This window comes from Trichoderma evansii, assembly GCF_050947405.1.
Source record: "Trichoderma evansii strain SZMC 28006 chromosome Unknown GGI43scaffold_21, whole genome shotgun sequence".
Lineage (NCBI taxonomy): Eukaryota > Fungi > Ascomycota > Sordariomycetes > Hypocreales > Hypocreaceae > Trichoderma > Trichoderma evansii.
In genome coordinates, this window is record NW_028145185.1 from 2,343 (window position 1) to 27,081 (window position 24,739).

The 24,739-nt window shown below is 47.7% G+C and overlaps 7 protein-coding genes across 7 annotated transcripts; 2 read left to right on the forward strand and 5 right to left on the reverse strand.

Moving 5' to 3' along the window:
• Nucleotides 1-113: 113 nt before the first annotated feature.
• On the reverse strand, nt 114-3,770 carry GGI43DRAFT_186564 (ATP-dependent 3'-5' DNA helicase). The gene is made up of 2 exons (XM_083199882.1): nt 2,087-3,770; nt 114-2,034 (listed from the first exon to the last, which is right to left on the reverse strand). The coding sequence occupies exons 1-2, from the start codon at nt 3,585-3,587 to the stop codon at nt 158-160; spliced, it is 3,378 nt and encodes a 1,125-aa protein (XP_083057345.1). The 5' UTR covers nt 3,588-3,770; the 3' UTR covers nt 114-157.
• A 3,104-nt stretch (nt 3,771-6,874) lies between these two features.
• Nucleotides 6,875-8,245, reverse strand: GGI43DRAFT_413360 (uncharacterized protein). Its single transcript, XM_083206899.1, has 4 exons — nt 8,016-8,245; nt 7,377-7,950; nt 7,076-7,307; nt 6,875-7,020 (listed from the first exon to the last, which is right to left on the reverse strand). The coding sequence occupies exons 1-4, from the start codon at nt 8,083-8,085 to the stop codon at nt 7,015-7,017; spliced, it is 882 nt and encodes a 293-aa protein (XP_083057346.1). The 5' UTR covers nt 8,086-8,245; the 3' UTR covers nt 6,875-7,014.
• Nucleotides 8,246-11,205, reverse strand: GGI43DRAFT_413361 (SWIRM domain-containing protein). Its single transcript, XM_083206900.1, has 3 exons — nt 10,944-11,205; nt 10,331-10,887; nt 8,246-10,272 (listed from the first exon to the last, which is right to left on the reverse strand). Exons 1-3 carry the CDS (start codon nt 11,050-11,052, stop codon nt 8,869-8,871), a joined length of 2,070 nt encoding a protein of 689 aa, XP_083057347.1. The 5' UTR covers nt 11,053-11,205; the 3' UTR covers nt 8,246-8,868.
• A 443-nt stretch (nt 11,206-11,648) lies between these two features.
• On the forward strand, nt 11,649-17,000 carry GGI43DRAFT_186739 (uncharacterized protein). The gene is made up of 8 exons (XM_083199884.1): nt 11,649-12,170; nt 12,224-14,754; nt 14,807-15,096; nt 15,152-15,494; nt 15,549-15,913; nt 15,973-16,079; nt 16,147-16,529; nt 16,590-17,000. Exons 1-8 carry the CDS (start codon nt 11,759-11,761, stop codon nt 16,797-16,799), a joined length of 4,641 nt encoding a protein of 1,546 aa, XP_083057348.1. The 5' UTR covers nt 11,649-11,758; the 3' UTR covers nt 16,800-17,000.
• A 201-nt stretch (nt 17,001-17,201) lies between these two features.
• Nucleotides 17,202-20,624, reverse strand: GGI43DRAFT_424875 (uncharacterized protein; the record flags this gene model as incomplete). The annotated part of the gene is made up of 6 exons (XM_083208432.1): nt 17,202-17,801; nt 17,867-18,267; nt 18,412-18,549; nt 18,836-20,117; nt 20,197-20,392; nt 20,464-20,624. 6 exons carry the CDS (start codon nt 20,622-20,624, stop codon nt 17,202-17,204), a joined length of 2,778 nt encoding a protein of 925 aa, XP_083057349.1.
• Nucleotides 20,625-20,991: 367 nt separating this feature from the next.
• Nucleotides 20,992-22,794, forward strand: GGI43DRAFT_186817 (NADPH-adrenodoxin reductase). The gene is made up of 3 exons (XM_083199885.1): nt 20,992-21,362; nt 21,419-21,877; nt 21,943-22,794. Exons 1-3 carry the CDS (start codon nt 21,090-21,092, stop codon nt 22,765-22,767), a joined length of 1,557 nt encoding a protein of 518 aa, XP_083057350.1. The 5' UTR covers nt 20,992-21,089; the 3' UTR covers nt 22,768-22,794.
• Nucleotides 22,795-24,201, reverse strand: GGI43DRAFT_186822 (electron transfer flavoprotein subunit alpha/FixB family protein). Its single transcript, XM_083199886.1, has 2 exons — nt 23,624-24,201; nt 22,795-23,568 (listed from the first exon to the last, which is right to left on the reverse strand). The coding sequence occupies exons 1-2, from the start codon at nt 23,921-23,923 to the stop codon at nt 22,822-22,824; spliced, it is 1,047 nt and encodes a 348-aa protein (XP_083057351.1). The 5' UTR covers nt 23,924-24,201; the 3' UTR covers nt 22,795-22,821.
• Between the last annotated feature and the right edge of the window lie 538 nt (nt 24,202-24,739).

Below are 24,739 nucleotides of genomic sequence, written 5' to 3' on the forward strand. Positions count from 1 at the left end.
AATAATAGAAATAATAAAAATAATAATAGAAATAATAAAAATAATAATAGAAATAATAAAAAAACTAATTTAAAATAATTATATATTTATAATATTAGGTATAGGCAAGGTGCTGTGTAAAGAAATAATATATTAAATATAGATTTCTATATAATTTTTACTGTTTTAATTTTACAGGGACTGGTGCTGTAATAGTTATTATATCAGTGCTAGAAAACCTACCCTCATGATCCAGCTGCAAGTTACCTAGTCCAATATTTACTCCTAGTAAACTCCGAAGAATAATAAGGCATCCTGCCTTACTTATAACTTCATTGGATTCCTTGCATATCTCCGATGCCACGCATTCAACACAACCTTGCTGACAGGAACATTCCTCAACCCTCTTTAATGCACGCTGTAGTAGATGATCAACATGATCAAATGCCTTTGTGCTAACACCAGATCCATTTATCCCTCCTTTAGCATCGTAAAATGTTAATCGAGCTGGCCGCTTTCTTTTTGTTTCCTTGTTGGCAAATTCTTTAAGAGCTACTTTACACTCTGTTCGTACGTCTCCCGGAAGACTAATAACGAACGCAGGGAGTAAACTCATAATGACATGCTCGGCTGCATGTATTGCTGCAGCCGCATGAAGATGCTGATCTTGCAGTATTTCAAGTACTTGTCGTGGTATATCTATCCACATGCCTTTGCTGTACCGTATGACAGGCGGATTATCTACCTGTACTGCGTCTATAATTCGTCCTTTCTTATCTACTTTAAAGAAGCCAAATACTGTTTGTTGTATTTTTATACTTCCGTAGTAGGCATGACAGGGCGATCCAGATATAGCACGAATAGCCTCAATTTCGACAGGATCGATATCAGTGAAGTCTCGTGGCATAGTCATCCACTCAACATTAACTCTTTCAACTTTGGCCATCTTTTGGTCCGGCAAGAAATCTCGAATGAGATACGTGTTGCCCTGGTGGAGGAATATGGCCCCATCGTATATAGTGAACGTTGCTCTCGACGCCTCTAGTTCTTCTAAGACCTCATTCTTCCCGTTTGTTATATCAATGATAGCATAGTGCTCATCCTCTGTATCTCGGATGGCGACAAACTGAGCCGGGTTGGGGCGAAAGCGGTCATGGCAGTGAAAGTATCCTAAGTCATCTTTCACCAACCTTTCGAGGCAGATCTTGGGCAAGTCGCTGCCAAAATATTGCACGTCCTCATCTTGTCGAATGGGCATCTCATATGCTGCGCATTGAATATGCCCTTCACGAATGAGAATATTTTCTAAGTCTACGCGCAATTCACAGTTAGGCTTTGAAAAGAGTTCATCCGGATTATTCATATAATGCTGATCCGTTGGAAAGCTATCGCCAACCAAGACCGACAGTGAGTCTTTGGTGCGCCGTCCAGCTCGACCACTCTGTTGTCGTAAGTTTGCAATAGTATAAGGAAAGCCCCATGTCAGCACGCAATCCAGAGTGCCAATATCAATGCCGAGTTCCAGTGCCGTGGTCGCAACGATGCCTAACAGCTTTCCCTTAAACATCTCTGCCTCGATTTTCCGCCGGTCTCGAGCTGTATAGCCACCACGATAACCCATCACCAAGTTGATGCATTCTGGGCGACCAAGCTCGCGCAGCTCCTGTTTGATTGCACTGGTCAAGACTTCACATTGGGCACGAACTCTGCAGAACGCAATAATCCTGACACCCCTTAGTAGGAGAGCGCAGAACAGACGAGCACATTCAAATTTGGTGTTTCCTCGTCCACTGGTAGGATCGCCGGGCTCTCTAAAAGGGGTGTTCCAACAAAGAAACTCTTTTCGCCCAGACGGGGACCCATCGTAGTCAATTAGACGGACGTTTGAAACTCCAAATATCAGTTTAAAATGCTCCTCGGGGTTGGCTACGGTAGCGGAGCAAGAAATGAATTGAACGTGTCGGTTTCCTACCGCCTCGCATATCCTTCTTAGCCTTCGCATGATAAATGCAACGTGAGATCCGAGTTGACCATTGTAGTAATGTAGTTCGTCAACTTGAATTGTCAGTCAAGAGATGATTTGGCAATAGGGGTGGAAACAACTGACCAACCACAAATCTCAAATTTTTAAGAAAAGTCCTCCACCTTTGTTCCTGAGGCAATATCGTGAGGTGAAGCATATCTGGATTAGTGAAAATGATTTTTGCGTCTTCCCGAATAGTATCCCTGAGGCTCATGGGGGTATCCCCATCAAAGGTTTCTATAAGAATATCACTGAGATTTGGCATGAAACACAAAATATCGGTGAGACTTCGCTTTTGATCCTGCGCAAGTGCCTTGGTTGGGAATATATACATGGCTCTTGAGCTTTTATCCCGTTCTAGGGCGTGTAAGACTGGCAGCTGATAGACTAATGACTTCCCAGAGCTGGTTGAGGTCGATATGACGATATTTTGGCCTTCATATAAACTATTCAGAGCCTCCGCTTGATGTGTGTAAAATTGGGTGATCCGCTTAGCATTATAGAGGGCATTCACTAAATCTTGAGACAACAAAAAATTGAGACTTCCATAGCTAGGACTCTGGGGTTCAAACACTCTATGGCCATCAGGCACAATCTGGCCGGAATACCATGGGCTTTCTTTGACTTGGAGCACTATTTCCGATATACTTTCCCGCTCGTGAGGGATAGTATCGGGTATAGCATTTGCTGTGAGTTTGTTTAGGTCGGCATCTTTCAACGCCTGTTTGGGAATATGGGCTTCAGCTTTTTGACGTAAGGCTTCCTCTGGATCATTGCCGTCGTTTATACAGCTCTTGACAAATTCATTGATAGAATAAGCAAACTTTTGGTTGCGTCGTTCGATCAACTGCATCATCTGTTTCTGACCGTATACTGGCATTTTCAGTTTCTCATTTCTCAGGTTTGTGGTTGGTCGTGTCGCTTCACCTGTTTCTCTATCTAACACTTGCCGCTTTAAATCGCCGTCGGTGTATTCCAGGTATAATACTTCTTGTCCATGCGTAGTAGCTTGATCGTTGGCATCATCGCCAAGACGTTCGTTTCCCGTCAGCCCACCAACAGACGAATCGTGTGCTGGCGTTTGCGACGTTGTAGATTGTGACGACTTGAAAACGTCGTCCCTTTGAGCGCCTCTAGTGTTGAGTTGCAGCATGAGTTCATTGGTGTATTCAAACTTCATAGCCTCTGGGCGAAGGGCAACCATTTGAGCTACATCCTTGATAGACAGGGTCCTTTTTATGTGGGATTCAACGGCTGGTCGAAGGGTATCAAATGTTGTGATGACATGTTTGCGCGAAGAGCAAAATGTGTAGACCAAATTCAATGCTTTATGGGCCTTTTCAAGATCACGAAAAGTATCACTCCAAGGAATATTTGATGGAATAGAGCTCTCTGGGTCGTCTTTAGGACCCTCACTTTTTGGAGTGGCTCGTCTTTTCGTCCTTGGCCTCTTCCTTGTGACAACAGTAGAGGCATCATGGGAGGTATCTTCGCCCACGGGAAAAGTATCCTCATGGGTGCGCTTCTGTCCATCTAACGATTTCAACTCATCTTTAGCTGGATGCAGCGTCGCGTTATCTTCCATAGTTGGAATTGATTGACAGGAATGAGAGGTCCAGCTTTCAAATTTCCAGCCATCAAATTAGATACCGAATCATCTCAATAACCGGATGGATAACATCTGGCAAAAAGTAGCGGATAGATTTTTGGATTTTTTTTTTGTAGTAGATATAGAAATGGGATCGGCACGTGTTACATCATAGTTTGTAGAAAGTCAGCCGCGAGAGCTATCACAGATTGTTCACGGGCTAAGAATCGCGAAACTAACGCAAAATCACGTGCTTTAGCTAACCTTTTATCAGGGTCTCTTTATGTTCTTGTCGCATGAGCTATGCCAAGTTGTTGCATCAGAGATAGTGGTTTCTCGAACTGAGAATATATGCCAATCAAGAGTGATTAATTCATATTGTGCCTATAATGGTATTATTGTTGGGAATATCGTCCCATGTGACATGTCTAGAGTATCCCTAAAGTACTATACACAGATGCCCAATCTTCCTTGCCCAATCCTCACTTCCAGTCTATATGGCGGTTGGTCACATCGGGTGTATAAGCTTGCATCGGTCATGCTGTTTTTGTCTGTTGAGACAGAGCGCCAATGAGCAGCTTATCCCAATGCATGCTCTGCCTATTTCAGAGCAACACGGGAATGGCTATGGCTAAGTGTGGTATAGCCACCCTCTCCCCACACCGCGTTATATTGCTAATACTAAGCCGATGTAGGTGAAAACGTTTTGCAATAGGCCTTAGTTGCCTTGAAGTTCTTTCTGAATATTGCTAATTTCTTTTAAGAAGCTCTTAGCGCTTGCAGCCGACATCTAATATGAGAAATTATTAGTATGAATGTGAAATAGCAATTATGAAGCAAAAGAACTCGAGTGAAACTAACCCTCATCGTGATGCTCACGGGCTTCGCCTGCTCACCCTCAAATGCGGTGAAAAGTATTCCCACAGATTTAAGGGATGCCTTTTCTTGGAAATTCATAGCCGGAAGAATGGCGGTATTGAGAATCACACGATGTGTCTGATCTTGACGCATGAGAAGACGGACAACTTTGTGACTTTGCGTCTTACCATCCCCCTCTTCATCAACTTCAAGACTGGACGCATCAAATGATCCAAGAACCGGTGATCCATTTTCATCAAACTCAACACAACCCTGTGGGACATTGATTTTCAACATCCCGGCACCTCGTTCCTTCCAACCCGCCTCTTTGTCATGGTAGAACAACTTTGTCCTGACAGAAAGCAGGGTTGTTTCACCTGCTTCGCCATCATCAACTTCGACTGAGAGAATTATGTAAGTTAGTATGCCTGCTTTAAAAAAAAGTAATAGTACGCAGTTGCGCCTTTTCTCACCTTTGTGGAGTTTAAGCTTCTTCTTCTCCTCTAGTTCTTTTTCTGGTGGCGTGGCCCCCTCTTGTTCGGTCGGCTCAGGTTCATCATCTCGCTCTGCGTCTTCTTCATCTTCGCTCTCTTCATCACTCTCCGGAGCTCCAAACGGCTTTACAGGCTTTTCACTCTGAATTTGTTTGACAATGGGAGATGCGAAGCTATCTAGACCTTTACTGGCTGAGAATGGAGAGCCAAGTCCAGCTCCATTAATTCCTGAAGCAAGGCTAGCGAAAGGCGAAGCACTGTTGGAACTTCCAAAAGTCAATTTAGGCATAGCAATAGACGGTGTAAGCTGTGATCCCGGAGTGCTGAACACAGAGGCTGGCGGCAAGGTTGACGTGCTGGCTGGAGCAGCAAAGATACTGCTCTGAGATGTGCCCAAACTCGCAAACGGTGAGGATCCAGTAGCAAGTTTACCGAATCCTGAGGCTGAAAAAGCGCCAGAAGATGTTTGTGGAATAACATTGGCCGGAGCACTTTTGGAGCCTGCTGCATCATCTGTGGCTAGTGGTAGGTCCGTTGTCGACGAGGAGTTCTGTGTAGCCATGCGTTAGATAGGTGAGGTGTAAGGGGGCCACATAAAATTTGACAAGAGATCACATACCGATACCTCTCTTGTTGAGTCCTCATCACGATGTCGTTTTTTTTCTGGCTCTAATCGGGAAGCCCGATCTCTGGTAGATTCTGTAGATGTAACACTGTTGGTATCGTTGTTTTCGACGTCTATGCTCCCATCTAACTGGTCATGTGCGCGTTTCTTCTTTGGAGACGGCACCTGCTCCTTGAATCTATCGTCTTGGCCATCGGATACATGGTCGGTTGGGGTATCGGGGCGTGCCGCTCTCTCATCGATGGGATCAGATCCGAGGTCACGAGCCGTAGCAGGAGGGTCAGATATGGAGGACTGTTTCAGCTCTCGGCGGGCAGCGCGCGTCTCGGCATCTTCGCCTGCTTCTGAGTAGGTTTGCTCATTCTTAGGACTGGCCGTCCCTTGAGAGTTGTCGGCCATGGCGTGGGTAGAGGCAGCCAGAAAAGGGCGGGTGGTGTCGATCGCGAAAGATGAGCTTGGCCGGTAGAGTGGATTTGCAGCTTGGATAAGACAGCGACGGCTGCTCGCGCATAACCGCGCGACTTAGACGGCGAACCAGATCGAATATGCTAAGATGGCTGTGAATACAGGCAGAAGGACAAGACGGCAAAAGCAATTTGCATCATCAGCACTTTACTCTTGCGTTCGCCGTTGTCGCGCTGCAGCAATTTTGTGCCGATAGTAGTTGGAAGTGGTCAGCCCGGTTGGTTGCAGCACCAATCAAAGACGTGGGCACCTGGTATCACTTGGGCCTAGGACGCAGCGAATAGAAGGGACGGATAGGTACCTAAGAAGTACAGCTTCGCAGCAGACTCGCTACTGAGTACGCAAATCTACAAGTCCCCACACATGCGCCTAGGAGGGCAAAGAGGGGTTATAATCAAAAGAGGCCTGGCAAGCCTTCGCATCAAGGTGCCTTGCATATGATCGCGTTTGCGCGTATGGGAGCCGCTCAGCCTTGACCAGCCTCCGACATCACTATCCACAACCCAAGAGACTCCCAGTGACAGCCGTCTTATTGCTGGTCTAGTCCAAGAGGGATAATGCATGATTATGTAATTGATAGTGCCAAGATTGTGAAGCTGCCTCTCGAGCTCGTGGCTGCGCAAGCACTGAGGAATGACAGACTATAATTCCATTTCGAGCTAGCATACGAGATGGGATAGGAAATTCTGTGCCGTCGAAATATGCTAGGCTAAATCTATAACACGATTCAAGATTGCATATAGAAAGACTCTATTCACTTGAATATTTCATTAGTGGCCACACATTCGTTACCAGAGCTGTTTCTGCCACTACGAGCACTTTGCCGTAAACCTGTTGTATGCTAGGCCTATAAAATTGGTGGGTGTATGTTTGATTCAGCATAGAGTCTGGAAATGATATGATGGATAACGCTCGTAAGCACCATTGTAGGCTCCATTCCTCTCGGAAAATCTTCTTTTATAATTCACACAGCCTTCGCATTCTAAAAGCAAGACATGACCATTCATCAAGCTGCCGCGAAACTTTTAGCTAATGAAGCATAGACACCCTAGCCCCAGATAAAACACAAAGAGCGGATAGACAGCAATGGCCACACGATTCTTGACCACTCCGCTACCCCCAAGAATGCTGACGCCAGCAGCAATGGACCACGCGATAAGAACGATATAGACAGGTATCCGCGCAATCCAATGAAGCTTCAGCGCTGATAAGAGGGCAGCAATTACCAGAGGAAACAACGTGTACCCAATGATGCAAATGCTTTGGGCAAAAGAGCTATCATTTATTGTCAGTTTAGTGCCGCCACTAGTTAGAAGGAAGTGCGTCGCTTTGAATTAAACTTACATATTGCCTCCCAAAAGTTTGATCTGAAGAGTAACAATTGCCTCGCCAAGCCATATGGTTGCGAAAACGCCGCTAAAAACAGCGTCTCTCTGATCGGATCGCGCCGTAAAGCTAAGCAATAAGCTGAGTAGCAAGCAGAAAATCAATGGGCCCCATAGGTCCCAGTCTCTGAGTCCTGGGCTCATGTTACTCTGTAACAGAGCTTCGGCATCCATGACCCGACTAGCCAGTCCAGTGAGCTCTTCTCTTGTACCGGTTAAGCCAGCGCCACGTATGTTGGAATATGCACCACGGAGACCGCCCTCTGAGTCGAACATGGTGCCACCAAGAAGGTATCGTGGGTATAAGACTTCTTTGAGCTTGGCCCACACAGCTAGCAGGTCGCGCCGCAGTGTTTCCCACACGGTTTCATCGATAGTGTTTTGAGGCGCTCTCCGATCATCTCCAGGAATGCGAGAAGTAAGATAGCCCTCGTCTAGCTGTCCTGACGCCGACGCTCCAGAGGCAATGGTGTTTGTCAAAGGCTGCCTAGATGCTTCTGGAGCTAGAGGGTCGTCGAAATCGTTGAGATCCGCTGGTTTATCGCATGAGCTTCGCGTTCTGGTATTCTACGTCGAATGGCTTGGACACAATGCTTACCATCATCCGGATCAATTAGATCGTCATCCTCGAGAGAGGCACGGCGGTATTGACCTCTAGCGCTTGACATTGGAATGTATGGGGCTCAAAATGAAGATTCTAGATGTATTGCGGTTGCGAGACGTTTCTTTGATTTCGTGGTAGATTGATACTTTGGCCTGGAGAAAGGGAGCATTACCTGATGAGGACCTACTGTCACAGGACTATGGTGGGGCTAAGAAGCTGTGACGTGGAGCTTAAGAACACTGAAGCACCTTAGTAGCAGGTACCTAAGATAGGCGCTTCGCAGCACCCACAGATGACGCAAGGAAAGGTAGATCTACATCCGTGACCGACATAAGAGAATATCTTGGTAGGCCTATGCTATTGTTGAATTCCTAGTACATTATATTTTTATTGCGGTTTCCAAAGCTACTATTATCAGACCATCTTATTCTTATCATAGCCGATAGGTAGGTACCTAAGATATTCTACTGGCCTTGAGGACGCTGTACTTGCTCCACAAGTGATTCAGCGTCGCCTCATGTCATTCATTATCTATATAGGCGTACGACTGCTTCCCTTCACGTTTCCTGATACGAATATAGCGTTTGTAGCATGTTAAATAGCTAAATCATTGTACTACATACTGTCCTTCCATACTGGTACTAATACTGGTACACTCGCCCAGGAAAAAAGTTAAGAGATTCATCCTCTTTCGCAGCATAATATCCCAAACTCCTCAGACCATACATTATAAAGTTAGCAAGTGCCTAGTAATTGCTTACTTTCCAACCCCTCCAACTCCGAGACTTTCCAGATGTTGACCCGCGCCGTGATTGCTCGACTGACCAAGTTGGCTTTAATAAGCCGTTTATGCTTCAAATGTCTTAACCTGGCCGTTGCCGGTGGGTGGCAGCATTGATTGGCCCTCCAGTACGGTCTGGAAACCCAATTTCTCGCCATCCATCGAAATGTCCTGTGCCATTCGAGACCCTTGCACTCCACCTACCTCCGCTGCCGTATTTAGTGCCTCTTGGACAGTCTGTACTTGTCTTTTAAAGGCGAGCCTGTCCAAAAATAGCTGTTGCCGGCCACGTTCCAACTCTCTGCGTTCCTCACGCAGTAGCTCTTCCATCTCGTCAAAGTACTTAAGCTTCAACTCTAGTTTCTGGAGCATAACATTGGCAGCCGCCGAAACTAATCGGGTCATCTCTCGTTCTTCATGAGACGCAAATACAGCCCCACGAGCGCCAATCGAGGCCAATGGAATCGATGCAAGAGATGTCTTTGTCGTTGTAGATGTTGTAGTAGTCGTGGTCACGACTGTCTGCCGGAAATCCACATCCATTGACTCTGCCTTATCCACTTCAGTGTCTTTCTTGTCCGCTGGTTCGGCGCTGTCTGTCTCGTTTGCTCTATCAAGCTGTTTTCGTAGGTTACGCTTCAGCTCGTCTGCTGATTTATTTGCCGCCGCCGCCGTGCTAGCTGGGTCTGCCAAACTTGCCAAAAAGCCTACGACGGACATAACAGGGTTGTCCACTTGGTTGAAAGGGAGGTGGCCGTGTTGGCTGCCCAGCATAGATAGGCCTGTAGGTGGGTTTGTGGGTGCCTCAGAATCAAGGTACTTCTCTTCAATGTCTAATTGAAGGAACTGCAGGACGCATTCTTCTCTGGTACGAGTACCAACATGGTCTGCAATCTCTCCCCAGTCGTCGTCGAACCGCTCCAAACCTTCCAAAAGCCGCAGGATTTCCGCATCAGTCCATGGTGCATCTCGATCCAAGATGGATGTATATGTCGGGTTCTCCACTTTGGAGTACATGCTAGAAGTGTGACTCGCAGGCAATCGTCCCTCGGTGAAGCAATTTGGGCACAAATCGAATTTAGCTTTTGCCCTGGCATCCGATTGGGAGCTGTGATAATATATCCTAGTACAGTCATTTCCACATTGGTGGCAGTTGACCTTGGCCACGGGAGCCTTTGCACTCTCCTCGGTAGAAATGTCATCGCCGTTCTTTTGGCTTTCTGATTTTGTAATCGGAGTTCCTTTAGCACTGGCTTCATAAATATTCCGGCCAATTCCCAAGTTCAAGTCGCCTTTGTTAGGAACCGAAGGATTGGCCTTATCTTCGGTGTCACGATTCTTTTTGCCTTCTAGGACGACAGGGTCTGCGGCAGGCTGCCAAGGCTGAAGCCCCCGCGGCGTGTCGCAAATGATTTTAAAGTGGCCTGTAAACGGTGGTCCAACGTGTGATGGTCGCTGGTCAGCATCGACCTACAGTGCAGTGTTAGTGGTAGATATTAGTTGAATTGCGTTCGATAATTGAAATCACCTGGTAGTTGATCAAGCCCCATTGTTCAAGAAAGGCATGAACGCGCATTATGGCACAAACATCTCCAGCTAGGTTGCGACGACATGCCGTCATCGTTAGATATTCAACAGGATTAAGTCGGTATGTATTGATCATGAAGTCGCGATAGTCTTTGTAAACTGCAGGCGTTTTACTCCGGTTCCGATTGTTGAAAAACTCGGCCATCGCTTTGCGCTCAATTTCGTGAATGCTATTCATGTCAAACCAGGTACTGTAGCTTGGCAGGACAATGGCATGGGTCTGAGAGATGAGGTGGTCTCTGGCAGCGGATTCAAATGCTTCCTTCGATTTGGTTTCAACTCCAGTGCCCGATGCTACAGGAGCACCACTCGAACCAGGGGGCAGTCCCTTGGCGTCCTCAGATACATCGCCCATCTCTTCATCAAGGCGAGTGGTGTTTGGCGCAGGAGTATCGCTCGGGACTTCGCCTGAGTTGTCTACCGCCGCACTGGCCGCAGGACTTCCGCCGCTCTGAGGGACATGTTCTGCGCTTGAGGATTCTTCAGACATCTGCACATCTGTAGGATTCGTTAGATACAAGGTAATTGCTTGCAAATCGTAGATGATTGCTCACCTTGAGAATCGCCTTTGGCATTGGATTGCGATGGCGGTTGTGCAAGCGCAAGGTTGGGGGCTGGCGATGTCGCGTTTCCCGGAGAGTCGTAGGCTGTAGAGTCATCCATTGCTACGCGTCTCACCTCGAATGACTAGAAAGGAAAATGGGGGAGAACGATCTAGCTTGTTGGGATAACGCGCAACAAGCGTTGGAGGTGGAAAGTTGGTAGTGTGGCGTCTGTATTTTCAACGCGACGGAAAATGTCATTAGCAATTAGCACACAGTGTACGGAATAGAGCACAGTACCTGAGAACGCCACAATTAATGTATGTATCAGCATTAATCGTGCTCCAGTACTAAAGTAGTTAGCACTTACCTGTAGTATTTATTCGATGTATTACCTCTATTTATTCAGCGAGCTATTTTTTATATTGTAATTGGCCTAAATTTTATAATATTTATTTATATTAGCATGATGAATACATCTAATTACTTTTTTCTGCCATAATTCAAATTTTTATGAAGTATTTTTACTTAACAAGTTCTATACCTAGCTTGACTTTACCATATTGGTTTAATACACTGGCTAGCACTGTGCTCTGTGGTGACTAAGCCATAATCTGCTATGCTTCACATGCTCCCCTCTAGATTGCTACAGTGGGTAGCATAGGTGTCATTGCTGTCCTTGGCCTTGAGCCTTGTCCCCTGCCCTATACTTGGCTGCTTGGTTTTATTTGGGCGATACTATTGACGCATCTCTTAGCGATCCACGTTGGCTAATGTCATAATTAGAAGTGAATACTCAATTGGCAAACGCCTAATGTTTTGCGAATATGGCATTGCCTTCGCCGATTCATAGCGGGCTTCCCGCAACGCTATCACCGCATCATGAAATTCCGAGGATGCAATATCGAAGCCGCCCTGTGTCTGTCGCTGTCGAACCCGTTTCACTGGTTATCTCCGAATGTATAGCCATCACCTCGGCCATTCAGAAACATGCGCGCTCTTCCCAACTTTCTGTCTCTGCCATCCTTGGTGGGAATCCCAATACCATACAGTTCGGATCCCCTAAACCACAATCCCAACAACGGGAAAGTGGCGTTAGCAGCCCTTTCGGAGAGAGCGAACATGATGAAACGGCCAGCAACCGATGGAGCTTTCGCGGCCAGAAGGCAAAGAGTTTGCAGGATAGCCCCATGGTCGCAGGCTTCGGCAAGCTTCGTTACGAGATCACAGGTGTCCAGAGTGTGTATTAGCTTCACCTTGTCATGCCATTTTCCGCCAGCTAATGTAAATAGATATTCATTCATTCGATGCGCCAACACTCTTGGCACCTTTTCTCTTCGTAATCCAAGAGAAAGGAACAGCAGCACCGATTACGATATTGGCTCTCGGGGCATTACGAAAATTCCTAGCTTACGGGTTTATTTGTTCTGAGTCCCCTCGTTTTGCTCTCGCGATGCAGTCACTCTCTGCGGCTGTTACCCACTGTCAATTCGATATAAGTGATTCGGCCCAGGGGGAGGTTGTACTGCTTATGATTCTCAACCTGATGGAGGACATGATGTCTGGACCTGGAGGCTACATATTAAGCGATGAGAGTGTTTGCGACATGATGGGGCGTGGCCTGGCCATATGCTCCCAACCTCGATTCTCCCCTGTGCTGAGGAGAACAGCCGAAGCTGTCATGGTTCGAATGTGCCAAATCATATTTGAAGATATTAAACACCTGGAGGTTGAAGTTGGAGATGATTCTTCAGTCATGGATCAGTTAGCCGATCAGCACATGGACAATGTTAAAATGGACACCACCGCCGACAGTACCATTACAGAGCCCATTAGCCCCGCTCCTGTCCAGGACGAGCGTTCTCCGGAAACTTCAGATATCACTGGCAACGAGAAGGTAGAGGAAGGCTCTGTGAGTAACCATACCAATGAAGAGAATGGAGAAAGTGACACAGAATCCCTGGATCTACGGCCCTACTCGCTACCTTCTGTCAGGGAACTCTTTCGAGTTCTAGTCAATTTCCTGGACCCCAATGACCGCCATCATACCGATACAATGAGGGTAGTGGCCTTACGCATATTACACGTTGCGTTGGAGGTGTCTGGCCCTTTCATCGCACGTCACCCTGCATTGGCCACTATTGCTAAAGATCAGCTGTGTTGCTATCTTTTCCAACTTGTCCGATCTGATAACATGGCTATCCTACAAGAATCCTTAACGGTCACTGGAACGCTACTCGCAACATGTCGGGGCGTTCTCAAATTGCAGCAGGAACTCTTTTTATCTTATTTGGTAGCCTGCCTTCACCCAACAATTCATATACCTCGTGAGGCCGGCATTGACCCATCACTATACTCCGGCATACCTGAGACGCCGAAACTGGTCAAGCCACCGCCGTCACAATCAAATAGTGGAAGGTCAACGCCCGTTCCTGTTAAGGACCGACAAAAGCTAGGATTGGAGGGGGGTGCGCGTAAACCCGATGCTCGCCAAGCTATGGTAGAGGCTATTGGTGTTTTATCTAGGATGCCGACTTTTGCTGCCGAATTATTTGCCAATTATGATTGTGACGAAGATAGATCAGATTTATGCGAGGATGTGATTGGGCTGCTTGCGCGTAACGCCTTGCCAGACTCAGCTACATGGAGTACTACAAGCGTACCGCCTCTCTGCTTGGACGCATTGCTGCGCTTTATCCAGTTCATGGCCGAGAGACTGCATGATGAGCCTGTCTATGAAAATCTTCCAGATCCCGATACGCTGAGGGAGAGAAGACGGAGAAAAAAGACCATCATCATAGGAACGAGCAAGTTTAATAAAAAGCCAAAGGAGGGGCTGAGCTATCTTGAGGCGAGCAATATCATAACTGATATCGGAGATCCTGTTTCCGTGGCCAAATTCCTCAAAGGGACGTCACGGATATCAAAAGCGGTATTGGGAGATTTTCTATCAAAAAGGGGCAATGAAGCCATTTTGGGAGCCTTCTTAGACTTGTTTGAGTTTTCCGGCAAACGCATTGATCTGGCCTTGAGAGTGCTGCTGGAAACCTTTCGATTGCCAGGTGAAGCACCGCTGATCGCAGCCGTGGTTGAGTCTTTCTCCGAGAAATACTACGAGTGCAATACGACGTCGGAGGTGGCAAATAAAGACGCTGTCTTTATCTTGACTTACGCTATTATCCTTCTAAACACTGACCAACATAATCCTAATGTGAAATCTATGAAAAGGATGACATTGAACGACTTTTCCAGAAATTTGCGAGGACAAAACAATGGGCAAGATTTCTCACCAGAATATCTTAAAGATATTTACGAAACCATTAAATCAAATGAGATTATTTTGCCTGATGAACACGATAATCAGCACGCCTTTGACTACGCATGGCGAGAGCTTCTCCTGAAATCTGAAACAGCGGGCCATCTATCTACCTGCAATTCTAACATATATGATGGCGATATGTTCGCCGCAACCTGGAAGCCAGTTGTTTCAGCTCTGTCGTATGTTTTCATGTCTGCGACGGATGATGCTGTTTTTGCCAGGATTGTGACTGGGTTTGATGAATGTGCTCGCATTGCGACCAAGTATGGCAATGTCGAAGCGCTTGATCAGATCGTTTACTGCCTCAGCCATATCACTACCTTAGCTACTCGTGTGCCATTCAATACATCATTAAACACAGAGGTCCAAGTAGGCGATGGTAGTGTCATGGTCAGTGAGCTGGCTGTGAAGCTTGGCAGAGATTTTCGTGCCCAGCTTGCTGTTCTCGTTTTATTCCGGGTTGTCATCGGTAGCGAGGCTCTTATTAATCAGGGATGGAAACATGTCAGTATCTTTTTTCAGGGTCTGCAGTGGCCGTTAAGCTAACTATTCATAGATTATTCAGATATGGATTCACCTGTTTCTGAATTCCCTGGCACCGCCGCTATCTTCCACTGACCTCCCAACCCTGCCAATTCCGGCCATTCCCTTACAAACTCCCTCACAAGTCATAGATAGGGCAGCAAGATCTAATGATATTGGATTTTTTTCGGCGTTTACTTCTTACATATCTAGCTATGCTGCGGACGATCCCCCAGAGCCATCAGACGAAGAGTTAGAAAGCACCTTGTGCACGGTTGACTGCATTAATTCTTGCAATATTGATAAAGTGCTGAATAATATCTCGTGAGTATTAATGGGGACTTTTTTACTTCAACGGCATGTTGCTAATAGTGTTTAGCAAACTGCCTACGGAACGCATTGACGTATTGATCCAGTCTTTGCTCGAGCAGCTGCCGCAGAGCGACCATTCAGCTGTTATTGGTGTAAAGCAGGATAATGTGGCAGTCCCATCCCCTAATGGGCCAACTCTGCCAACAAACTTACCCAGTTACGACCCTTCTACGCCTTTTATCCTTGAACTTTGCACAATTTTAACTATCCGAGACGGTGGATCTTCTTCAAGCACGACGAAACAAGTCTTCGACGCTGTTCACGGCATCTTGCGTGACTATGGACAGTGGCATGGCATCACTATCTCGCGTGCAGTATTTTATGGCCTTACAATACTAAAATCGGGCTATGTATGTTTACCAGTGAATCCTGTTATGTTTTCTCTTGCTTACTCTAGTCGACAGGACCATGATTTTGTTAATGTCCCAATTTTACTGCATACCATCTCTAGCTTACCACAGGACCTCCTACTGAAGACCGCAAGTGTTATACTTTCTGGTCTTTCCATTTGCACTCGCGATCCAGGTCCTTTAAGAAGCGAGATGATGACTTCGCCCGATTTTTGGGCTATCTTACGGATAGTTGCAGGAGATGCCAGTGCCGCTGCTCAGATATTCGACATTCTGGAGAGGAGCACTGCTGGAACACCACCAGCCATCATGGCTGATAATTACGAGGCAGCCATTGCACTGCTAAATCATTTTGCATCCGCGGCTGACCCTCTCGCTTCTCGGGATTCTAAGGCGCATGAATCGACGAAGCGCGAAGCGTAAGTCTTTGACAATGTCCCGAATCAAAACAGTCAGAAAATAACATTACAAAATACAGCGATACTCAAGTCGTAGCAAGAGGCTGTCAAGCGGTTAATACCTTGCATGGGATGACTTCTCGCATCCCGCAGCTTATGCAACAGTCTCATCTAGAAAGTAGTGAGGGTACGTTTACAAACACACACATAGAGGCTACGCTGCAGTTGGATATTGACTTTCATTTTTTTATCAGCCTGGTCAGCCTACTGGCTCCCTATTCTTCAAGCATTGACGACTCAATGTACCAACTCCTGTCGCGATGTTCGCCAACTTTCATTCTCCGCTTTGCAGAGATCCCTTCTCTCGCCTGATCTGACTTGCAGTGATCCCAAAGAATGGACAGCAATATTCAGCAAAGTTTTGTTTCCTTTAATTTTCAGACTCCTAAAGCCGGAAGTTTTCTCATCCGATAGAGATGGGATGAGCGAAATGCGTGTTCAAGTGGCATCGCTTCTCTGCAAAGTCTTTTTGCAGTATATGGTTCTTTTGTCCGAGTGGGACGGTATGTTGGACTTGTGGATTAAAATCATTGAGATCATGGATCGCCTCATGAATAGCGGACAAGGTGACAGCCTGGTAAGTTTTCAGCGCCAATACATGCTATATCCTATGCGGATGAGCTAATCTTTATTATAGGCGGAAGCAGTACGAGAAAATCTTAAAAATGTTGTCCTGTTCATGGCTACTAGCGGCTATCTGGTCTCCCCTGAGAAGGATGCATCAAGAAAAAAGCTCTGGGATGAGACTTGGGAGAGGGTTGATCGATTTTTACCAGATTTGCGGAATGATATTATCAACGAAGAGAATCCTGAGCCGGAGCAAGCTAAGGAAAGCGAAGAAAAATGATACACAAATGTTTTTGGTAAGAGGACAAATTATATTCATTTTATATAATGATAATATATATGTAGTTGTACGTTATAAAATATATTGTATTCATTTAGATAGAACTTTTATGCGACAAGGTCAGAAAGACAACAGAGCAAACTGGCCAGTAGGATTGTCGCAGGCCCACCTATGCAGCACTTGGTTTATCTACTCCATCCGATAATTTATATACATGGACTAAATATTTGGATAACATATTCTCAAAGGCCCCAGTCTACGCCTACTCCCCTGAGTATACATGCTTTTCTATAATCTAATAATCGTATAATATCTTATAATATCTCTCCCCTCCCATTACCACAGCAGCTACTATACCAGCTACTCGATATATCTTGCTATTACAGCGGCTGGCTATGCCAATTAGTTTCTTGCTCTCCGAGACCGAGTCGAAGAGCCGTTGGCCTTGGTGTTGCTTTCGCTCGTGATGGAGTCGACGAGAGCGCTAGGAGCTGAAGCTGCTTCTTCAGCAATTTTGCGTGATGTCTTTCGAGCGGCAGCCTTGCTTCCTTTCTTTGCATAGGTGGCGAAGTAAAAGGAAATAAAGAGGACAAGATACGAGCTGAGAATAACGATGCCAGACCATGCGGCAAATTCTCTGCCGGCGCAGCTTCCCCAGTTGGGCATCCAAGGCCAGTAAGTGGACGTGAAGTAGGTGTACGACGCAAAGTAGACAAAGCCGAGGTCAATAACAAACTGGATGATTTGCAGGCGAGTAACCCATTCTTTCCACCAGATCCGCACCCCGCGGGCGCTCTGGAAGTAATACCAGTACATGACAACGTGGACAAAGAGGTTGAGAGAAATGACAACCCATTGGACCGACGTGCTGCCAATTAGCTGGGTATAGCAGAGAACAGCCGTTGCGCCGTGGTGGTAGCAATGAAGGAAAGTCAGGGGCTTTTTCTTGAGAAACAGGAAAACCGTATCTAGGAGCTCAAGGTATTTGCTGAGATAGGTCATCTACATGTATACATGATTAGCATCTTGGGCAACTTGCAGTTATGCTCCGCCTATGGGCAACATACGTAGTACAGGACGATGAGGGGCTGCGTCCAGCCGCCATTGGCATCGCAAATAGCATAGAGAATTCCACGGCGAACAATGGTGGGAAACAGCTGCTCAATGAAAAGCACCAGGATGATCGCGCTGACAACCGTGAGGACAAAATTGTGAATCAAAAAGAGAGTCTTTAGCTTGAAGGGCTCCCGGTTCCGCATCAACTCTCGGCCACCAAAAATGACGAGATAGTAAATGGCGACAAAAATGGAGGTGTCTCTCAGCGTCGACATGGGCGTTTTGCCAACGACAAACTCGAACTCATCCGCAGGATACCCTGCCACATACTCAAACGCCTTGTTAAAGAGCGGCCACAGGTGGATGCCAAAAGGCCTGTCCACGCTGGGAATGGGTAGAAGCGCTGCCATGGCTGCAGCAATTGGGACGTCAATTGAGCGACAGAATGCCAATTAAACGAGAGGAAGAAGCTGAGAGCTGGCAAAAACAGCGGAAGGGAGGGGGAGGAGGGAAAAAAAAAAACATACAAGATATAAGACAAGGCCAGCAGAGAAACAAACTTTCGCGCCGAGGGGTTGGCTGTAAGTAGGGCGATCCTGGTGGCTTTCACTCCCGACAGTACCGAGTACCAAGTAGTCGCATAAATCAAACCAGTGGGAAATCGCCAAAAGCTTGTCGAGGGTACAACGCACATCTCTTGATCGGAGGTTTCGGATCTCTTATCCCACTAAAATTGCGGAGCGTGCCGGCAGCTTTCTTTACCTTCTTAGTGGGCTGGGAGGCTAAGATTTTAGTATTTACTAAATAAACGAGGTACAGAGCCGTTCAATCATGTACGGGTACGCAAGAACAAGGTTCATATCCAGGCATATCCAAATAGCTATGGGCAGTGCTCGCTTGCGTGCATCAATTATCATTACAGTAACGGGTGGTGCGGCCTGTTCTACTTTGCCGCAACTAAGGGCTGAGCAGCGCTCTACTTCTTTCTGCCCTGCCCTCTTCGGCCATCTTTCCGCTTACACGTCGTCGCTCATGAGCAGCTGAGTGGCCCAGCCAATAGTCGTTTCCGGACGAAACCTTGCGGCCACCGCCGAGTGCGGCTGGGCCCGCCTTATCCTCCTCTCCGCTGGACAGCCTTGTATCAAAGTGTCTATCCAACTGAATGGAACTATCTCGATAACGCTGAGACTGGACGTTCGGCTGCAGCCGGTCATCGGCATCATCTCGACTTGTCCAACTGGGGGGCTCCTCATACTCATCTGAGACAGTGTCATATTGGGCTCCATCATCTATCTGGCCGCGGCGAGTATTCAGCGGCCGCGGCAGAATGGGATTCGACGTTAGAGGCTTGGGGTGTGTGCCGCCCAGACGGCCTTTCTTTCGAAGGATGTCGCCCAAGGTATCATCTTGCTCAGATTCTGACTCGGATGATATCCCTCCCATGCTATAGGGCTGAGAGAGTGAGGCATACGACTTGGAGCCTGCAGAGCGATGTGAACGCGCCGCATTGGTCGCACCTTGTTCGAACTGATTTGTTCGCGATGATCCAGACGCCGGCCTCCTGGCCTCGGCAGCTACATTCCTAAGTGTCTCGCTGACTCGCTGTGGCATTAACTCTGGCTCGCCAGAGGGGACTGAAGTATAGGAATTTGGATACGAAGCGCGTGGCAGGTATCTAAGCGGGGCCTTCTTGCGCTCAGGCGAACCGGCGGCTCGAGATCCCATACTTATCCCAGAATCGCGAGACTCAGTCCTCGTGTGCATGAACGAAACAGACACACGCTCTGGGACACCATCGTAGACGCTCGCTGAATTGCGCCGGCTTTCCAGCCACGGCTTGTCAGCTTCATAGGCGGTGCTTGCAGTCGATATGGATGACTTGTTTCTCTTGTGTAGAGGCCGGGCCGTCAAGTTATCTTCGAGCGGGTTCATATCCGGCGGCAATAAGGTAATCTTGCGGAACATCCATCCCAGCCAAGCGCAAGAAAAGAGCGTGAGTACGTGTATGCTACCAGCATTGATCGACGCATAGAACACCGCCAGGATAAAAACGGGGAGAAGATCCTTGTTACTGAGGGTGATGCCCCAGGTTGTGGCATTGTTGTGCACGGTAAGAGCTACCAGTGTATATCCAACCACGGATCCCGCGTCCACAAATATAGCAGAAAACTGATAGACGGCCGAGGATGCTGGTGTCCTGGCTCCTGCGTCGCGTGAGAGATGATATATGGCGTAGGCAGTATGAGCGATTGTTACGGCTTGCTATTAACCATATTAGATTCACCATTTACGTGTTACATGGACAAAAGTGAAGATTATATTTCATAGGAGAGAGACATACCAGAATTCTCATTGCCCAGGATATGGTGTTATCCACGCCCGTAAACAATGAAAAGAGAACCAGCACACCAATGGCTGCGATTAGCTGCAGTATTCGCAGCGCGAGTTGGAACCGACGTAGCCATGTGATGTAAACTTTGGTGCGTCGATCCAAGGGGGTATAATTGTCTCTTCGGTGTGGTAGAATTACATGGTAGCTAAATGGAATGTCAATTGGCAGCTCTCAGTTTTTCACCTTTAACGAGAATGACCACTGGGGCAAACGTACTCAGGATGAAGGTCAAATGACACCATGGGTCCTTTTTGAGTGGGTTTCTTCGGCTTGGGCTCCCAGCTGGCGCGAGTAACGGCCTTTGGGTCGAAAATAATCGGCGGGAACCTCGAATCCTCGCGCCGGGAGTTATACAGGAAAGGCTGCGTCGGACCCATTCTGTAAACGTCGGGGCACTTCTGCCCTTGCCAGCAATGCTGCTGGAGTGCTGTCTTTGCTATGGAATGCTCAAGAACAGCTGGAGATGAAAGAATAAAAAGGGAAAAAAAAACAATTGAAGATCGAAAATGCTAAACCGTGCAAAGGGATGATCTTCCCGTAATACGACCTCAGCTGCAAGACAGCAGTAGTCGCATGCGCGAGCAGGGCACACAGCGCTGCTCCCTGCGCCGCAGCTGAGCTCTGATTGGGAGCTGGTGACGGCGTCGACGGGCGCCGGGGTTGCCACAGCAACGCGCTTTCGGAGCTCCGATCACCGATGCGGTCCGGGCCGATCTGCGTGTGGGAAATCTGAGCCGTTGACAGGCGAAAGGGCTCCGCCGTCCGATGGACATGATGATGAAACAAAAGTTTCTACACAAGTTTCTAAACGGAATGGGTTTTTACCAACGCCCGTTTTCATAATGCTTCTCAGCTTTGGCCGGCGCGCTGCCCGGCCGTCTCATCAGGTCCATCTTAGAGCCTCTGTGAGGAATTTCTCCGTCTCACAATGCGTCTCCCGGCAGGCCGACGCTCCATTCCGCCTGGCCGTCGTCGGGTCCGGCCCTGCCGGTTTTTACACGGCATACCGGGTCATGTCCAAACTGCCACAGGCTCGCGTTGACATGTACGAGGCTTTACCAGTCCCGTTCGGCCTTGTTCGTCATGGTGTTGCGCCGGACCACCCAGAAGTAAAGGTGATTAAGCCGCCGTCATGCTTCACGAGAGCCAAATGTTCTAATTGACGTTTCAGAACTGCCAAGAGAAATTTGATGAAGTTGCTACCTCTCCCAACTTTAACTTTATTGGAAATGTATCCATCGGCCTCCCTGGACATCAGTCAGAGCATTGCACCATACCGCTAAAGGTGCTCACGAACCACTATGATTGCATTCTTTTTTCATACGGAGCATCCGAGGATAAAAAGCTGCACATCCCAGGAGAATCATCTCTTAACGGCATCTACTCAGCTCGCCAATTTGTGGGCTGGTACAATGGCCATCCAGACTGCACGGAGCTTGCGCCAAATTTGTCTCGATCCGAGGAAGCAGTCATCATCGGTCAAGGCAATGTCGCCTTGGACGTGGCTAGAATATTGCTAGAAGATGTAGACGTACTTAGAAAGACTGACATTTCGGAAAGGGCTCTCGCACAGTTGGCTCAAAGCCGAGTCAAAAGGGTCCATGTTGTGGGTCGGAGAGGCCCGATGCAGGTAAGCAAGCTGTTTGAATGAAACCCTGTCACAACTCAATCGATAACTAAACCTGGTTATATTAGGCGGCGTTCACAATCAAAGAAGTACGCGAGCTAATGAAGCTTTCTGGGGTCGCTTTTCATGGTGTAGACAATTCGTTGATACCAGAAGCTCTTGATACCCTTCCGCGGGCAGCCAAAAGACTGATGGAAGTTCTTCGAAAAGGAACACCAACTAGCCCTTCTAATACTCCAAGATCTTGGTCCCTCAATAGCTGTCTATCACCAAAGGCCTTTGTTGGTAGCAAGTTAGACCCTTCACATGTGGGCGGCACCGAGTTCTACGTCACCAAGCTGGAAGATCCGTTCAATCCTCGGTCTTCTGTTGCCCTCACAGAGGAAATGATAACTCTGCCGTCAGATATAGCTTTCCGCTCCGTTGGGTATAAGTCGGTGGGCCTGCCCGGGTTTGCTGAGGCAGGCATTCATTTCGACGAGAAGCGAGGGGTTATCAAGAATGACGGAATGGGTCGAGCAACACAGCTGCCAACCGATACCGGCAACTCCATCGAAACGCAACCATCAGCATTGCCCGGCGTCTACTGCTCTGGTTGGGTTAAAAATGGCCCCACTGGTGTTATTGCTTCCACTATGAGAGACGCTTTTATAACAGGAGACGCTGTGGTGCAAGACTGGCTCTCAGGAGCTCCTTTCTTAGGATCGTCAGCGAATGGTACGGCTGGTGGATGGGAAGCTGTCAGCGCTGACATTGGCGCTCTATCCAATCAAGTTGTTACATGGGATCAATGGCGCCAGATAGACCGAGCTGAAAGAGAACGAGGACTGGAAAAGGGTAAAGAAAGGGACAAGTTCACCAACGTTGGAGATATGCTCAGTTCCATCACATAAACGGCAAAATTAGTTGCACTGTACTGTACTCTATTGTATTATATATATAACAGTTTAGGAGCTCTTAAGCTTCTCCGTTAATTCTGGGACTTTCTCAAAGAGATCTCCTACGAGTCCAGCATCAGCGATCTGGAAAATGGGCGCATCAGGGTCCTTGTTGATGGCAGCAATGACCTTGCTGTCCTTCATGCCTGCTAAGTGCTGGATGGCACCTGAAATGCCAACAGCCATGTACAGCTGCGGGGCAACAACCTTTCCAGTCTGTCCAACCTGGAGGCTGTTGTCTGCATAGCCGCTGTCAACAGCGGCTCGTGACGCACCAACAGCAGCTCCCAAAGCATCAGCCAAAGGCAGCATAACCTTGTCGAATTCTTCCTTGGACTTGAGTCCACGGCCACCTGAGACAACCTTGCTTGCCGTAGCGAGATCGGGTCGATCTGACTTTGCGAGGTCCTCAGACACCCACTCTGAAGTAGCCTCTGACTTGGGGTCCACTCCGGTCTCGATGGGAGTAGATGCCTGCTCTGGTGTTGCAGGAGCAAAGGCAGTTCCGCGGATAGTGAGAACCTTGATGGCATCGGTGGATTCGACGGTGGCAATGGCATTTCCGGCATAGATGGGGCGGACAAAGGTCTTCTCGTCTTCGATAGATGTCACATCTGAGATTTGCTGAGAGTCAAGCAGAGCTGCGACTCTGGGTAGTACGCTCTTGCCGAAGGCTGTGTGTCCGGCAATAACGTGTGTGTAGTTGCCCTTCTTGATGTTTTCGACTAACAGCGGTGCGTAATTCTCTGGTAGGCCCTAGTATTCTGTTAGCATCACTGCTTGCATCCCAATTGATAACCGGGCCGCATACCTTGTTATAGGCATCGTTCTCCACCGTAATGATCTTTTCCACGCCGTTTACTTTGGCAGCCTGCTCCGCGGCCAATGACACATTGCTTCCAGCCAGGAATGCATGGACGGGACCGCCGACCTTGATGCCCGCAGTGAGGGCACTGAGCGAGCCGTGGACGAGCTGGCCATCTCGCTGCTCCAGAACAGCTAATGTGGAAAGGGCACTGCTCTGGCTGTACTTGAACGACGCCCACCGCATGGATCTACCAAGGACTGCATCTCCACGCTTGGAGAGCAGCTGTCTAGTTAGGGACAACATATTGAATCAATTGAGAGGATGCAGATGTCCAAGATCATCTCTCTTCAGACCGAGCAGTTGCAAATAGGCCATCCAGCGGCTGGAAGCGGCCCTCGGTTGTATACTCGGCTGCCCGATTGCGCAGTGCCGGATTAGTCACGTGTTAGGATTCAGGCCAGGAAAAATACGGAGCAGCGATTGTTCTCCAAGAGTGCGGCTGGAACATCGACCTGACTAGACCTACTGAGTGCTAGGCAAGATGCTAGTACTAGCTACCTATAGGCGTTGAGGGCATCAGGGTTCTCCAATAAAGTACAGAGGTACCTACCAAGAAATAGAAGCGATTGACAGAGCAAAACCAATATAATAACCCTGCTGATAATCACCACAACAGCTACTTAACATTGAAAACTGTGCAAAGGATCTCATTGATCTACGAAGACTATATTGTTACCATCATACAGGTGGAAAGATTTGCTCTTGTAGGCAAACGAATATGGCTTCTTAGTACTTTGCGGATGAAGCAACGGCTTCTATAGGGCCTTTCCCAAATCAGTCTCAGAGGCACAGCTCTCTATGAATGTTACCCGATCCAAGAAGAAGTAAATCGCTATACCGCGTGGACGAATAGTTCCTAGTGTAGTTCAGAAAGCACCACCAGTTAAACCGGTGTGACTGACCACATCATCTCGTATTATGAACCATGTCTATTGCCCAAATGAGAATTTGGCCGACGTTCTCATTTTAAAATGAAGGCCGCAGGCATACAACCTTAAACAAGTAGAGGCGAAATCACAAGGATTGCCGTGTATCATCGCTATAATGTCAAGTGACTCG